Source organism: Nipponia nippon, unplaced genomic scaffold (genome assembly GCF_047370975.1).
Source record: "Nipponia nippon isolate SJK-2023a ecotype South Korea unplaced genomic scaffold, ASM4737097v1 scaffold_10, whole genome shotgun sequence".
Taxonomy (NCBI): domain Eukaryota; kingdom Metazoa; phylum Chordata; class Aves; order Pelecaniformes; family Threskiornithidae; genus Nipponia; species Nipponia nippon.
Window position 1 is genome coordinate 32,082,862 of NW_028262291.1, and position 18,120 is coordinate 32,100,981.

General features: G+C 38.7%; 1 protein-coding gene across 11 annotated transcripts in view; it reads right to left on the bottom strand.

Annotated features, from left to right (window-relative positions):
* SIPA1L1 (signal induced proliferation associated 1 like 1) overlaps window positions 1-18,120 on the bottom strand; it is a 232,186-nt gene that overhangs the window by 72,766 nt on the left and 141,300 nt on the right. For 10 of the 11 annotated variants that reach the window (XM_087746430.1, XM_087746434.1, XM_087746424.1 and 7 more), the window contains one exon: window positions 3,758-5,578. In XM_087746430.1, the coding sequence (XP_087602556.1) occupies window positions 3,758-5,255 (1,498 nt within the window). In that variant the 5' untranslated portion in view covers window positions 5,256-5,578. Of the gene's footprint in view, window positions 1-3,757; window positions 5,579-7,875; window positions 7,978-18,120 lie in introns of all 11 variants that reach the window. The other variant, XM_087746429.1, reaches the window with a different exon arrangement.

An 18,120-nucleotide genomic window follows, 5' to 3' on the forward strand; every position in this document is an offset into this window, starting at 1 on the left:
TTAGTTATCCTTTTTGTTCAAAGCTTAATCTTATTTCAAGGTCAAATTCATGGAACTTCCACAAATTTGTTCTTGTGCTGGCTTCCCCCGCCTCTTTTTTTAGCACTAGCACTACCATGTATCTCAGTGCTTATAAATGTCTAGACTTAAGACTTCTAATTACAAGTCCCCCTATCAAATACACCTTTTGAATACACCTTTAAGTAGTCACCTTGCAAACACATCTCTTGCAATATAAGAGTAGCATTAATCTCCTGTAAGTATAAACATCTCCATGGGAGTTAGTTGTGGATGAGCCTTCCATAGTGAATTGAGGGAAATAATACTGCAATTTGTATATCCTGCAAGGTTCATTTCTCTCCACTGAGTACAAAAGGAGTCTACACAATTAGCTCAGATATAAAGTAGAGGAGCTAAATCCAGCCATGGGAACTACCGTTATAAAGTTCTTTTCCCAATACCTGTACCATTTTTCTAACCCCCACTAAACTGTCTCCACCGGTATTTTCACATTTAGAAGTCTGGACACCAGGCCAGAATATTATTTATCAATAGTTTACCACTGCTCTGTAAGTGGTCAAATAATATGCTGAATTCACCTTAGTATTTCCTTTACATACAAATGCTTATCCATTTGTGTTCATCGATGACCTTACACGAGACGTGTCCATAAATGTCACATGCAAATATTTTACGCTAACTAGACTAAGATATTTTAATTAATTTGAACCATGTTAGTAATAGCCTGGCTCACTGACACCTCCCCTGTACACTGCTAAAATTTGAGATGCATCTATCATCCAAGTAACGATACCTGTAAAGAATGAGCTATTACTTCCATATAATTAAAGACTTCAGTCAAGTCACCATCAGCATCTCACCAAACTACCTTGGAGAAATTAAAATGGACTCTATCAATGCAATAGTTCTCATTCTTTCTCTTTTTTTCCTTACGATGCAAAAGATTAACAGTGTGGGTTTTTTTTGTGACAAGACCTACTTTTCATTAAATCATACTGACTGGCATCATTACTGATGAGTTCTTTGTTGATATAGTCCCGAATTACCTGCTTTGTTATTTCAAGTTGGAATGAAAACAAACTAAAGGATTACAATTCTCTGTATCGTCACTTTTTATTCTTTAGAAGCTCTAGGATTACTTCAGTAGTTCTCTAATTCTGTGAAATTCTCCTGGTTTGAGATTTTTAAAAGTTATCATTGCTGAATCAGAATTCTTTGCTTCATACTTTTAAGACTATAAAATTACCCAAGGCCTGCTGACCTGACTAGCTGATCCCACTGAAACTGTATTTCATCACTGTCTATTCCATTTATAACATCCAGCCTCCTCTTCAAACAAGGAAGTTTCTGCATCATTACTTGCTTCTTGTTATAAAAACCTTCCGTTACAACTGACTTTGTTGATTTTTTTTTTTCCTATTATGCTGCTTTAAGTTTTAGCACTATCCTGTCTCTTTCAGATTAGTCTAAAGTTTGCTTGGGGACAGACAATACACTGGGTGGTCAACAAAATGTTTGGTACTTGTAGAACTGTGGGGTTTGGGCATATCTGATGAGGCTTCTGAAGTACACCTCTTTTCAGACAAAAGCCTCTGGTAGGAACAACATCCCTGGCTCGTGCCTGCTGGAGTGAACATGAGCACAGTGAATTTAAAATCCAGTTTTAGGGCTTAATGGAAAAATCACAGCTTCTTCTCTCCCTCCAAACCTACTCCACACACATACTGACACTTTTATATCTGGTTACCCCTCACCAATACCCTTAGGACTAAGTTATGTCAATTTTATCTAATTAATCTTAATTATGACTAGAAAGAAATGGAGATATAAAGGTGACTGGCACTGTAGTAGCATGAGGGTGTGGTTTCCCTTAAGGATAAGCCAAGCTAATAAATTGTTGCTTAAGGGCTGAAATCCCACTCACACCTCTCTCCTCTTCTGCTGTTCACTCTCATTGCTTACCTGGCACTAGGCTTTGGCACTTCTCTGCCTGCAAGGAAAGCTGTTTAGACTCACTAAAACTGGAAAAAAATAACAAAGCAATAAAAAGCAAGTTTATTGTGATGGCAAGATTCTGCTTGGTTACTAAACTGAAGTGGCTTATCAAGTTTTCAGAAAACAAGAGAACTGTTACAAGGAAGGGGGAGGAATAAAGTCTTCCCCTTTCAGTGCTGAAATGCTGTTAAATCAGGTCAGCTGTAACATGAAACTGCACCTTTAGTTGCTGATTACAAAACTCACCAGAGTGATAAGGAATCAAATTGTTCCAGAGGGAGACAGATAGGAAGGTAATCGCAGGCAAAGGTCTCTAATCTCAGGCTCTCCCCTCCAAACGTACCTCATCCTACACTGCGCATCTGGCTTAACTGTTCTCAGGAAACCAATCTCTTTCCTCACTCCTTTCTCTCCAAAGGATGTGGATCAGCACTCTCAAAAACCATGCAGCAAAGGCTACCTGTCAGCCCTAGAAAGACTGCAGAAAGAGGACACTACGGAAAGCGTGACAAGAGCCACCCAACCAAGGGGACAATGCAAGGAAGAAGAGGCGAGAGATGGACATATTTCAACACAAGGGAAAAACGGGAGATGAGATTATTAGCTGTAACACACAGTTAACAAGTTGAAGTTTTTTTGAACTGATCATCCACTTATTTTAACCTTATTTTTATTGCTTTAATCTGCAGGAAACAGGCTCCTTTGAGCTGCTTTCACTAAAGAGATGAAACCCAATCGTCATCATTGGTAGCTAAGGAACAAGCACTCTTCATGTCAATCATTAGACCAATTCTATCCATCAGGAGATACCACAGTAAGGCACACAATCCTGCAGACAGAACTCTCTTAAAGGACTTTTTTCTGCACTTCTTTTTGATCATTTTCAGAATCAGGAAGACAGACAGCGAGATCTGCATCTCACGGTGCCAGGGGGGGGCATCGGGGTAATGTTTCGGTTTTGCTTGTTTCTATAGGTCAAAAAGCTTTGATCTGATTTTTTTTTTCCTGCATACCTCTGATGGAAATTATAATCCTTGGTTTCAGTAGAACCGTGTGATAAGAGAATTGTACTCTTTTTTTTCAGATACATCGTTGTCATTGCAACATATATGTGTGTGTGTATATATAGTTATGTATATATAGTGATAGTTTCTTTCTGCAGAATCTGACAAATCTGAATTTTCTTTCTAGAATGATAGCTATAATGAAAATAGTGAGTGAGGAAGACAGATTTTTATCTGTATTTGTATGATATTATTGACTTAAAATAATTATCCATTTCAAAATGACGGGGGGGGTATTTAAGATATTAAAATGTCCAAAGATTATTGTAAATGCTAACTTTCCAAGATGCACATTCCATTAAATCTTCAGTACATCAAGTCTTGACATGGAGGGAAGAAAGTTCTCATATTTTAGGATTTTATTTTCTTTCTTAATCTTTGAAGTGCCAACCCCTGCCCACCCCCATGGATACCAAAGCTGTGTTTCAAGACATTTATAATTTGTAGCCACTGCTAACTGTTATGTGTATCAGTACTAAAATCATCAGCACTTTCTTACTCCAACACTGTGAAAGACTATCAGACATAGCATGTACTGATCAGTAAGATATACCATGTTTAGCACTGATAATTAAAAAAATACATAATTATTGCAAATACCATTATACATCAGCTGAATTTTGTATGTTGGTAAAAAAATCATTAATAAGACACAAGGAGAAATAAAATTTACCTACCTTTCTGATAGAAGAATTTTCGATAATAATATGCACCAAGGTCTACGTGTTCAACGATGTATCTTTTCACTCTGTCTAGATGTAAGATCAGATTCTCCTTGGGAACTTCCAGAACTGCTACTCCAGCATTCGTGCAATGAGAACTCAGAGTCGACTCAAACGAGGCACTTTCACATCCACTGAAGGAACCTGAATTAGATTTGGAAAGGCTGATCTTCCTCTCCCCTTCCCCACCAATTTCATTACGAAAATAAGGACAACTCATCACAAGTTCATTGCTTTTATCATCCCCCTGGTCCATATTGAGACTTCCTTTTGAATTCAGGTCTTCAGTGCTGCCCATTGGAGAATTGAAACTTGCAGAATGGGACAAGGGTCCAGAAACAAGTGATGCTACAGCAGCAGCAGATGCACCTGTGGTTGTGTTCCTTCTCTTAATAACATTATGCCTGTTGATTGCTGCTTCATTTAAATCGAATAAAATACTCTGTACATCATAGTGAGCAAAACACTTTGGACAAGTCCAAGGCTTGATGCTGTCTTCTGACCTGTTATCTTCAAGATCTGAAGACTTCCCAAGCTCCCCTTCACCTTTGGCATTGCGCAGCTTACGAAAAATGGATGAATCTCCTGTCTCTGATTTTGAGCGTCTCTTGAGTGGCTTCTCCCTTTCCTTAAAGAGTCTCAGGTTTTCCCTTTGAGTAATAGGTCCATCTATCACATCCAGAGAGAATCCTGAACCCTTGCTTCCACTGGCAATCAAGAGTTCACTGAGCTTAGTTGTGGCTGGGCTTCTCTGATCAGACTTTTCATCTTTATAGCCCTTCAATAAGTCAAAAAAACTTTCCCCTGAAGTTCCCTGCTTATCTATGGAAGATGTGCTGCCATACTCCCTGTGCAGAGATGGTCCAGATTTAAAAGTGGGTGAAATACATTCATCAAAACTATCCACGTCAAGCTCGCTTATGGTAATGTCGCTGTTGCTGCGCTGTCTTATTCTGCGAAGAGCTTTCCTTGGGGAACTGGGATAGCCATCAGGTGTAAGAAACCTCGAGTCTAGATTCTCAGATTGTCTGGTCTTGTTTTTAAGTGTGCTCTGGATGCTCTTTAACATGACAGAATCACTAGCATTCAGGTTAACAGAGCTTCCCTGACTCCCAGGACTGCTTTTAGAAGACATGCTGTCAAGGCAACTTGATGTTTCAATATCTTGACTAGATCTGCTTGTTTCCTTGATGTTCTCCTTCCTTGGGGGCCAATCAGCAATCCTTGCCCTGACCCCCATTTTAGGGACTCCAGGGGTAGAGGTAACGTGATGGGAACTTTCATTGCGAGGAGGTCCAACTGGCGCCATGACTGCAGATCCTAAGCTCCCATTCTGTGACCTAAAGCGCCTCATGTAAAAGTCATCCGAGTGGACTTTTGAGGTGCCATCCGTTCCAACTGATACCCCAGTGGCAACAGCCCTTTCGGTCTGGGACCGCTTCAAGCTGGTCATGGTCTTTCAGTATGTTCAACCTTAGTAAGTTCCAAGAGAAAATACAGTCATTTCTGCTTTTTAAATGCACAGTTCTCTTCTGGAGAATAGTCTCCAAAATATACAATGGTTGCATGAGATCTTAATCACGGACATTTAAGGACACAGTTAAATGCAGGATGTCTAGAAAATTCAGATATTCAGTAGGTTTTGATACGTAATAATTTCCTTTAACTTTCGCATTTTAAGTAGCCGCCATGCTCCAATACATTCAAATTGTTTTAACATCACTTGCACTCCAAAATGTCAGAGCTGTAATCCAATTGCTTATGCTTCTCTTAAGGCTAGAAGAAAGAAAAAGGGAGATAAAAGCATTAATCATTTCATATATAACTTTTTTCATAACTGAAACTATCAAAGTCATTATTACACAGAATTAGTATTTCTAACAAATATGCTTTTAAATCTCGTTGATCATCATCTCAAAAATGCAGAGTTGTGTTATCTGGCGGTGAGGACTTTTCTAGATATTGTTGGTTTGCCTTCTGAAAAAATACTTTTACATTTGGATTCCACATCTAAATACAATTTTTTCCTTATGAACTGATTAGTGATACTTTTCAGTTGGGTTACTGGACAGTTATAAAGTACAAATAGGGAGCTAATCTCCTCAGCTGAAGGACACATATAGCATACATTTCCTGTAGAAACTATAGAGGAGCCAGATCAGGACTCCAAATTTTGTTTATAAACACTTTAAAGAATTTACCATTTACAAGTCATACATCCTTGGTTGCAATTAGGTATTAACAATGCCTATTCAGCTTTTCCATTAGTGTAAATAACTATGATATGCTAACAAAAAAAAGGAAGGAAGCTAATTAGCAAAAAGATTACAAAATGATAATAGAGAGAATGGCTGTCAGTAACATTTATTGTGTTTTGCACAGCCTTATTTGCAGATTAGCTGGATAGTCCAAAAAGCATGTATTACCTCTGCCTAGATTTCACAACATATAAAAAGACTAAAGCTAAACAGATAAACATACTTTTAAATAACTTGATATGGAAAGTTCCATTTATTTCCCTGGCTAACAACATATTGTCTGCCACAGCTCCTGTATAATCCAGCTTTACAAAGCATGGAAATTAAATGCTTTCCCATACCTCATCAGTACCGAAGTGATTACAAAGCATTTAGTATACTACCCTTTGAGGAGCTAAAAAAAAGAAATAATCCACAAGTGTATCCTTGCTGGTAAAAGACAAAAGCGTGAGACTGTCAAGATAAAAGCTTGCATTGCTGGGTATATCCTTTAACACAAAGTAGTTAATAATTTTCAAAGGCTGAACCAATTGCACAAAATGTGGCCTTTAAATATTTGCCAAATGTGTGCAGAGAGATGCTGCTGAACCAGCACTGCGTTGACAATACAGCATTGTCTGCGAATCAAGCCTCTCTGATGCTTCCAGGGAAACTAGGACTTTCTGCAGTCTCTTCTCAAAACTATGGAGTACTTTGCTCCACACTAATTAAATATCAAGCCAGGGCACTTTCTGCCTCCAAAGGCAGCATGTTTTAACTTCACTTGCCATAGACAGCACCTCTTTGAAACAGCTGCTATTTATATAGAGCCGAACACATAAGGAATGCTTAAAATGCAAGCTGACTGCATCATACATAACAAGAACGGTGCAAGTGATCTAACTTATTATTGTATTTGCACAGCCATTTACATAAGCGCAGTTACATTAGAATAACTTTAGAAAGGCAGTCTATCCATGCAGCTGTTGCAAAACTACTGAATTTTCAGCTGTAACTTTCTACATTTTTCAAACGCTCTCCAGTCTAAGAACTGACCAAGCTGGTGAAACAACTTTGTGCGCAACTCAGATCAAGGAAGGAAAAATGCAAACACTGTGCGCCATCACATAACCTAATGTTCTGTCTATGCTTTTCAACGGTGCCATAGCAAATATAGTTTATGTAATAAGCTCTATGAAATGGGAACACTGCAAAGCCGTTTCTAAAGAGCTATACAGGCTTGCTTTTATAGGCAGAATGGAAGGAAAACAGAATGAAAACTGCTAATGATTTAGGGCAGACAGGCTAAAAGGGACAGTGAAGGAAGAGTCAAGCTGAGGGTCGAACATAAACCAGGCAGAAGTCCAAGTGTCCACTACCACATGCTCCTCTTCATAGCCTGCAATGAAACCCAAGACTTTTGTCCCTCACCATTCCCCTTCCACCATCAATCTCTCTGAAAGCAAAGTATACATCTCCTCCCCCTCAAGTGCTGGTCTTCATAGAAACAGATAACCTATTAGTACAAGTTTCTCATTAACTTAAGGGCAGAAGTTCACGCAGCAGCTCTAAAAATTCCCAAGCTTGGTGTTAACCATATTAGCATCCAAATGCTACCAAGTTCCCCCCACCCCCCAGATTATTTTTTTTCCCTTTAAAAATTTCAAGGACAACAATCCTAAATAATTAAGGATACATAAATAAAAAATCCATATATATAAAATCCTGTATGAAAAAATATAACTAAGTGGTCTGTGGATCTTATTCTTGCCCTGTTGTATGTATGGTACAGTCATTAGTTACATGACCACACATTACATTTTCCAAAGGCAATACCTTCTCTGTTCCTGACTCAGCATTAAGGACGTCTCACTCTGGGGACAGCTGTTTCATAGTCTGCAGGCTTTTGCAACTGTCCTACTTCATCTGCTGTAGCAGCTGGAATATAGGCAATAAATGATTAAGGTAACGGTTAATATCACATTCTGAAGAACTGAACTCCACCCTTGCCTGTTTCTATCTTTCTATGAATTAAATCACTTGAGTCAAATTTTTTGGAGACTGTAACTACCTGTCTGTGGTTGTTTCCCTTGACCTTCCTGTCCCGGTGTCTAATTTGAGACCTAACAGCCTGATCTAAAAGGTTCAATTAGCTCCAATCAAAATAAAGTGAAAACATTACATTTAATAACATCAAAAACTCCGAAAGCATAGCTCCTGGGTACACTGGTCACCAGACCTAATGCAAAAGGAACAGCAACGGCAATCTGTACTTTAACATTTTCCCACATTCATTACTTGCAAAACATGATGACTTCAAAGACAAGGTGAACCATACTTGACTTAAATGACCATCAGTTACCAATAACCAGATGATATTATGAACTGGAAAACCTGCAGAAAGTTAAATATTAAGTAGCAGAATTGCTAACACAAAACATGTAATTACTAAAATTAGTTACAACTGCAAGATAGGCAGTGTTGTACCTACTTCTAAAGACAAGAGCAGTAATTGTGAAGAGTGATTCCATTTCGTTCCCATTTCAATACAGAAAAAATATAATTCAAGGTAGAGCTATGAATATCTATGTCAACAGAATATGGTGAGGACACACTAGCATAACCAAGAAAACATGCTTCTCCAATTCATCTGAACTTATTGAGGAGGTCAACAAAACACTCAGATGAACAGCTACATATAAAAAGCTGTAAATGAAAACCATATGCAAAAACTACAAAAAGACGTACATGAAAATTTAGTACTGATTATATCCATTAAAAAACAGTTAAGAGAACAAGCTTGGAAAACCAGTGATCTGCTTATCAGATTGCATGCAATAACTAGTAAGGAAGTCCAAGGATCTGTTCAAAATGGGTCTCAATCCTTAGCACAAAGTTTATTCATTTCTTTTTACCAGCACCAGAAGACGTTGTGTCTATTCTCAACTCAAAATGAGCTACAAACAAACCTGTTTTCATTCTTTCCCTTTCTATTTATACCTTTTTCATCACTTTGCTCCCTCCTCCAAAACTGGGGTTCCAGATGTAGGACAAAGGACCATTCTGATCAAACTTAAAAGGTCCTTGTAGATGAATCCCAAGATAGTTTTGCAGTCCTACGTCATTCTTACAAGGCAGGTAAGCCAAGGTATCCTGATTTCTTATTCCTCATGACTGAAGTTAGCTACCCGGAAAATAAAGACCTACCAGTCAAGATTTCATCCAGGGGCCTTTGGATTACAAAGCAGCAAAGAGCAGCAGTTGATTAAGAAGAAATGTCTTGCTCAAATCAGTTCAGGATAGCAAAAAAAACCTCAACTACAACACACTATGCAGTTTCTATCTTGGATTCAGGTAGCCAAATAAGATAATTCAACATAATTCTACTTGTTCAGATGAACGGAAAAAAGGAGATCAAGCCTGACGCATCAATTCAGAGACCTTCTATTACAGTTTTTCCTAGCTTTAGTTTATGCGGGATCTTACTCTTTTTCCTTACAAAGGAGTGACTTTACCCACAACAGAGTCTTACTTGAAGAGTCTTAATAATTACTCTGTTATCTGCTGGGAACATGCTGAGACTTCAAATTGTAGGATCACAGATGCTAATGATCCTAATACTCTGATGTTGACAGAGATAGATTTGGGGGCACCAAATTATTTATGATTCATAATGTTCCAGAGGAAAGACTTCATACTTCACCATCAGCCCTCATTAAAAAGTGGCATTTTATAATTAAAAATTAGGGAATGAGGGAATCAATTTCAAATTCTAGAAAACTCTTACTTTTGCCAAGCCTCCATACCACTCCCACGCCCCACCCCAAACAATAAAATGTAATAGAGGATGGTAAATGCAACATATTACCAGAGATATTTTGAAATACTGAAAGCTGTAGGATAAGGAGCTCAGAATAACATTTTACAGCAAGTAGTTTTTAAAAACATAAGTGAAATCATCTCTGTTCCACAGGGTTTAATGAAATTTAGCCAACTTAGGAAATACAGTGCAACACACGTTACTGGCAGTAACCCTTGTTAACTTTTACTGGGAAAAGAACGGGCATCGCCATAAAACCTGAAAACTAGCAGCTTCTTGAAACCAGAGCAATAAATGAGAACAGCAAAAAATATTTTATATGTGAAAGATTATCTATTTGTGTCACAAATTCTTACATCAATTATAACACAGATCAAATCTGGGGGGGGGGGATATATTCATTTATCAGCCAATTAAGTTATCATATGTATAAAATAATGTCTAATTTCATAAAATGAATTCCTCAGAGGAGAAAAATTCAATTTAATCTTTAGAAATACTTGGCTTTATGTGGTTACCTATTATTAACTTTATTTTTTTCTTCCCAGGATTACTTTTATCATTATAATTGAAGGAAAGTTAAAAACTTCCCCTGAAAGATGAACCTGTTATCAACTGAAAGGCTATTTCAAGAACATATTTTTGTTACACTTAGAGGAATTGCTGGTTTTGCGTTAACTGAATTCGTGACAATTGTCAGCTCTGCATAGGATGAAAGACAGATTCCCCTAACTTTTCTTTCTTCTCCCCTCACCTCCCCAATTTATATTTATCTACAAAATTTGCCACTGATCTACATTTCAGCAAGTCTGCGTTTCTGCCCTCTTCTCTGAATGTTTCCTTGCTCCCTAACCCTCAGAAGAAAACCTTTGCTCTAAGGAAACTGAGTGCCATCTGTTGCCATATACACAACGATCACCTGTACTGATCTGCTGAGATTTAATAGTGCTTTATTCTTAACGTCATTCTCTGCTCAAGTAGCTCATGCTAAAATGTATGAACTTAGGCAAGGTTACGTTGATTTTAAGATGTAATAGTAATTACTGTGAATTACGACCATCAGTTTCTGCACTCTTGCAGTATGCCTTTCTACAGGCAAACATGAGCCTGCTCTGCCACATGGTGAAACAACTGGAGGGTGTGCGGTCACTAGAGAAAGGTGCCAAGGTTGAGCTCACGTGCTGTGGCACTCGGCAGAATTTGCTCCCTCAGGTTTCCAGCCCTGCTAACCACGGTCATAAACCATCGGTCGGCTCAGAGCACACCGAACCAGCTGACCTCCCTGTGCAGAAGACCATGAAGTCACACTCAATAATCATACTCACTTGCAGTCAGTGGTAAAATGTTCATGATGTAACAGGATGGTAAATGAAACATAATAAAAGCTATTGAATTGAGATGGGTATAGGAAAACAGGGGACAGTAATCCCCTACCTGTGCATTTCAGCACATTTTGCTCCATTATGATCTCCCACTCATTATTCTCCACATAAACACTACAATATCTCAAGCCAGAATTGTGTCCTCTGTTTTCACATTGATTTTGTAACCATTAATCAGGACAAGGATATCACAATACTCAAGTGTACAAGTAACTGTTGCTGAAGCAAACCCTTTAAAACTCCTTTTAACTGAGACAGAGAAAAGGCACTGCACGTGGTCATTCCTACTTCAACATTCATGTTCCATTTTGATACCAGCATCACTCACTCAGTTAATTAAACACAGAATTGCTGTCCTGGAAGCTAACTTGCAAGATCTGAAAAAAGACGCTGACAAGTCTTACTGTATACTATACTGTATTCTATTCCTGGAATGAGATTTGTTAACAGCAATAGTTTATTTTTGATAGCAGTGCTTGCTCTCTAGGAAGCATATCTCTAAACCAGTGCCAAAACATGAGAGCAAAATATTCTAGCTCCTAGATACCATCTCTCAAGAACGTAAATTTTTAGCAACTACAAAAGAGAGTTCCACTTACCCCCCCCCCTTTCTTTTTTTAAAAGAGATGTTTCTCTTCTGTGTTTCTTTTTCAGTTTCTAGCTGTTGATATATTGCATCCCTAAGTAATGGTTCCAGAAACAGACAGACTGCTCTCTGAGGTGTGTGGACGCTTGTAAAAGTTACTTATCTGCAAAGTGCCCAAGTTAATCAACAACTCACTTCCGATACCATGAGACTCTGACCTATGAATAGTCACAAAGCAAAACCAAACACAAAAAAAACCCAGAAAAAACCCCGAAACTCCAAAGGAAATGGGCCGATACTTGCTGGTATGGGTACAGTTCAGCATAACTGCTGTACATTACAGTAAACACCATGGCCGCACTTTCCTGAGGTTTGCATCCTTGCTTGTACTTCCACAGCAGAAAGGCTCGTACGCTGCCCTCCTCCTCCAACCCGGCCGCAGGTCTGTTGCCAGCATAACTTTGGTACCAGTAGAAAGACGTTGCTCAGCCTGTGGTCGCCGGGCTGCACCGCCAGCTACGCTCCTGCCGGCCACACTTGGCGCGCTCCTGCCGGCGATCATCACCGCGTGTCTCTTGACATCCCACAAACATCAGAGTCCAGTGAGAGGCCTCAGTTTGGAAGAGGGGGAAGAGGGCGTTTAATCTACCACCTCTAAACTTCCAGTTGCTTCTAAGCAGTTTAGAGTGCAACTCAAAGCTAATTTTTTTATGACAGGTGTTAGACTGTGTCACTCATTTGATAATAGGATTATTAAAAAAAATAAACCCATCATTTTGATAGCGTTTAAAATATTTTTCCCAACACCATTTTATTCCTTTGCTCTCTTGCTGTAGTTGCTTCTCCCTAAACTCATGATTTGGCAAAAGAATTGCAAGGAGCTGTTCTGCTGTCTTCGTGAAAGTCATGCAGCTCCCAAACCTCCACAGAGTACCGTTCCTCCATAGGTTGATTGATCACACAGTCATGCGTTTAAGGGAGAAACAAAAGCAGCTTTTCAGAAGTGAAAGTTAAATTTTACCTAAAATTAACAGGCTTTATTCCCAGCAAACTCCGTATTAATCACCTAGAAAGCGTTTCATATTCACACACATTCCTGAACATGCTCCTCCAACTATTTCTCCTGCTTTAAAGGTACTGCTGCAGTGCTGGAGAGGAGAATTAGGAGCACAGAGACTATTACTAGATGCCCACGTGAGGTGTCCCCAATTCCTGCATCCCCATCACTCCCTCACCTGTGCCCCAGGCCTCCTCACATACTACCTTTTCACCCTAAGCCCAGCTGCTGGCACTCTCAGCTATTGCCCTCTACAAGCCTTCCTTCTCAACCCAGGGACTCTTCTGCCACGCAGTGGACCCCAGAGTAGAACAGACGCCATCGATTTGAATCTCAGACCTCACTTTCCTCCCTCAACAAAATCCACTCAAAAGACAGCTGAGCATCTCATCAAGCAAATGATCATTTTTACAAGCTTCCAAATAACTAATAGCTGTTCAATGAATTTGCTTCCTTATCTACTGGCCAGAAAACACAAAGCAGATTATTACTGAAGTCTATTACAGTTCCTGCATATTAGAAAAAACAACAGAAAGCAATTGGAAGTTACACAGATAAAAATCAAGCACTGTGTTTGTAAAGTGAAAACCAAGTTCAAACTACTATTGAAACACAATATTTTGAAAGCAGACAGCTAAAAAAGGGGGCTCCCCCTGCCCCACATAACCTACTGAAAATGTCCATTGGTCTATCTAAATGGTACCCTTTTGCAATAGCATACACAAAGTTGATTTCCCCTAAAAAAGGTGTTCTGCTTTTGTGTGTAGGTATATATACCATGTATATTTTTGTATGCATGTATCTACATCCATTTACACAAAAGATGTTAATGCTATCTCTCAAAAGCAAGTTTGAGTATACTATAGACAAAAGTACATAAATAACATAAGCAAATGTTGTCATTAATCCTGATGTCATTTAAACAATTGTTCCCGCAACTACTAATGGTTTACACAATTAATAATCTGCATTCACTACTTTTATATGAAGAAAAGCAAACAGATTTAAACTTAATGCCACTGAATTTTCATCATATGTTTCTACAAGCAATTTTGAATTACAGAACCTAACAACCTAGGATAGGCTCCACAGTAGAAATGTGTTAGGTATTCAGATTATTGAAACTTTGGTCAAGTAAAGACAGCATAAAAATAAAGGTACTGAAAATCGTAGTCCAGGCTATAAAGTCATACAAGGGCCACAGAGAGTAAGAGAGATCTTTTTAGCACTCCACATGTCCGAACAGATAGGGAAGCATGTAATCCTCAAATAATTCTTGCAAGAAGTGCAGCGGCTTCTGCTTCAAGAGACTGCCACATGCAGTCAAGTGTGCAACACCCAAAAAGGAAGTAAATTAAAAACCTTAAAGGAAGATACAGACTTGTAAGCAAAACTTGGACAATATTTTGGATTTTTTTTTTTTTTAAATGATTGTGGACAACTGGAACATTCAAATTGAAATGCACTCAGTTGAACCTTCCACAGCCTTCCACTATAAATCCTTTTGGGAAAAAAACCCTAAAAACTAAGTAATATTCTTTCCAACAATATGCCAAAAATAACAAGTTTTGTACTACTATACTTTCAAGCCTTCAAAAGAATACTGGTCTATCAGCGTAAAGAACATTATTTAAAAGTGTAGAATAAAAAAATCAAAAGAAATAAAACCCCCTTAATAATAAAGTAGGTTAAAAGAAAGGGTTTAAAGACAGAAGTTACAACTCTGTTCTTACTTAGACACTGATCTTCGAAAATAAAACCAAAAATTAGTAAGCAACAGATTATATATGAAAGCAAGAATAATTTCCTGCAACTCTTCACTTTCTCATGTTTTCCATTCTTTTCATTTTTCTCTTAGACCACCAGCTTCATACCTTGCCTGCAATCGTTTAACTCAAACATGCAATCCCATTTACAAGCCAGACTCCAGTGTCCTTTCACTGAAACAGGCTTCAAAATTAGTTATGTATTTAATTTGCAAAGGATTCTAAATCACTACCACTAGCAACCGTCTAGACCAGTATTTTACTGATGCGGATGGATTACTGTATGCTGAATTTCTCCAATATACTCCACCTCAAAGGGGGAACTGAACACTGGGCGCAATCTTCTTTCTGGAACCATGTTTCGCGTTTTCTGAAGCCTGCTTTATGCTGTATTGGGTCTGGCTGAGACGAAGTTAATTTTGCCCATAGCAGCCCGCATAGTGCTGGGCTTCGTATTGATAGCTGGAAGGGTGTTGATAACACACCAGTATTTTGGCCGCTGCTGAGTGGTGCTCGTGCAGCATCAAGGCCATCTCTTGGGAGGGGACAGAGCCAGGACAGCTGACCCAGACTGACCAAAGGGATATACCTTACCATGTGAGGTCCGCTCAGTAATAACAGCTAGGAGAAAGGAGGAGGCATTCGTCCTCCAGAGCAACCACTGCGCATGCTGGGGCCCTGCTTCCCTGGGCATCGCTGCTGATGGGAAGTAGAGAATGAAATCTTTTTGTTTTCCTTTTGCTTTTCCGCACACAGCCTTTGCTTCTGCTTTCATTAAACTGCCCTTATCTTGACGCACAAGCCTTTTGTTGTATTTCCTCTCCCCTGTCCAACTGAGGAGTGATAGAGCAGCTTTGGTGGGCACCTGGCATCCAGCCAAGGTCACACCACCACATATGCATACATGCAATTAGAAACTATAACCAGATGAAATAACGTTTTTCTTCAGACAATTAAACTGTTCACGTAGAAGGCATGGCAAGTGATTCAGTAAGTCACTACATATTCTTTGCACAGTGCTTATGGCAACCTCTCTCAGTCCTCCAATATAACAGATATTCCTAAACTAAAAAGGTTGTGATCTTTGTCCAAGGAATACCTTTATTTACTATGTTTAGTTTCATTCAGACCTAAGCATGGGATCATCCCACAGACCAAAAAGGAAAACCATCTCAGGATACCATTTGACACACATGCTGTGTATATCTAAACTTATGAGGCACCATAAATCCACCAGAAAAAAAAAGGTTTTAGGCTTCTAACTCTGATGTCATGCCTGCTTATGTTTTATAAGAGATCCCTGGGGATAATTCAGTTTGCTATTTTTGAGAACACACATATAAAGAGCTTTTTGTCCTTTGACAACCACATGTATTACACATTTTCCAAACTACCATCTTCACGGCTATAAAGAAATAAACAGCTCAACCTCCACACAGGACTCTATATAGCTTTTCTTGTTAATTTTCCTGTAGATACTTCCAATGTCCTTTAAAACTAACACTAAAAGAAACACTCTTTTAAGCAAGCGCTCACCAATTTTTTGGGTATGAAAATCTATCAGCAAGATATGGATGGGATCTGTAAACAACTGCAATGAGTTTCTGAGCCCGAGGCATCTGGTGATAAAGATGAATGTGTTGCATCCGTTAACGGTGTCACCTTAAAAACTGAAAGAGATGTCTGAAGCTTTCATTGTGAAATGCAAAAGACTGATGGATAAACCAGAAAACAGCTCTAAAAACCTAGCAGGGAACAGAGTACAACTACACAAGCCTTGTACTTTACTAAATGAATGAATATTCCAATGGCGCTCTCCTTTTGCATATGGGAATGCACACAAGAACACAAGACAGAAGCCAGACTTGCACATAAGTTATTATTCTACATTTAAAATGCTTCAAGTCCTAATAAAGGTGAATAAAACAATGTGGAAAGAGAAAAAAGTTACCTGCCAAAAAATGCAGTTACTCAGCGGAAATCTGCATACTGCATGATTGCAACATTTATGGTTTAGAACATAATAAAGCAAGATATAAATATTTTGGTTGATTCGTTTCTTGTGAGCACTGTGCTATGAGTGGGTGTTCAGGTTGGGTTTCTTAAGACTTAAATAGAGTCTCTGAGACTCTTTACATGTGGAAAACCAAGAAAGGGTTTTTCAATATTTAGAAATTCTCTCTCGTATAGTTATCTCGGTAGCAACCAACAGGTAGGTGACACTCTTTAGTTTGATGACGTAGGTACGTTACGTTCTATAGTTCTGACGTACGTTATATAATAAAGCAATTAAAATAATCTAAATAGGCAGTACTTAAATTTTAAAGATAGCAATACGAGTCACCTGCTGAAGGCACAGAGTTATCTCCAGTAACTACAAAGGGAAAATCATACCTAGCTGGCCATATACATCAACTCTTCAGGAGTGACTGTGAAAATTTATGCACAACCCATTATGTAAAGCGACCTACACCAAACTGTAATACCAAGGAGATGCAACATAAGCGATTCTGGTCACGAATCCAGACAGTCAAGCTGGCAAAGCAGGATACAAACTGAAAAGAGCAAACAAGGTGGCACTGACACCTAAAAAACACATTTTGCAATTTAAATAAGAATCAGCCTATTACAAGCACGCATATGCCAGCAGTACTGGCACTTCATCCAGACATCTTTAAACATAAGAGGCAAATTTAGATGGATGGTTGGATGTTGCTAGTTATCTCAAAGCATAAGTAAACTTGTGTGTCTGACCTGCCCACGTGTCCATGCAGGTACACCTCAGGTTTCACAACACTATAGATGTCTCTTATCAACTGCCCTTCCAGCCCAAACCAGCGAATTTATTCTTTAGAAGATTTACTGTCTTTTCTGTAAGTTGCGCTACAATATCTGGCAGAAACAAGAAAAAGAAACCCACCTCTTTCTAACTGAATCCCAAACATAGTCTAGTGTGTCTACTTGAGGTTTTTGCATTAAAACCTAAGGAAGTACGATGCAAAAGCCTTTTTGCCTTCTGTGATTTTTTTTTTTCCCCCCTGGCTATGGTCAGTAAAAGTAAATATCTACATCTGTTCCTGGTTTACATGCATGCAAAACATTTTATAAAATGAAAACAGATTTGACATCATTTAGATTCCAATACTAAGCCTTCAAAAGCAAATTACCTACAGAAAGTACATGTGTGGGTGTATTCCTGTTTCACTGCATCAACAGCCTTAATCAGCCTTGCATACTATTTCTGATTATGGTTCATTATATAAAATCACATTGATAACAGTTCAGCAAGAATGTTTCTTAACCCTTTCTGAAGAAGAGAAATACCATTCTTGCACCAGTTTTCACCCTTGAGGTGTGCATGGGGGGGGTGGGGGGGTGGACGACGACTTTCCCCAGCCGTGCACTACTTTGTAAAAGCCTTAAAAGCCAACTTTAAAGCACAGGAATTGGCTTGAACGATCCATCGGTAT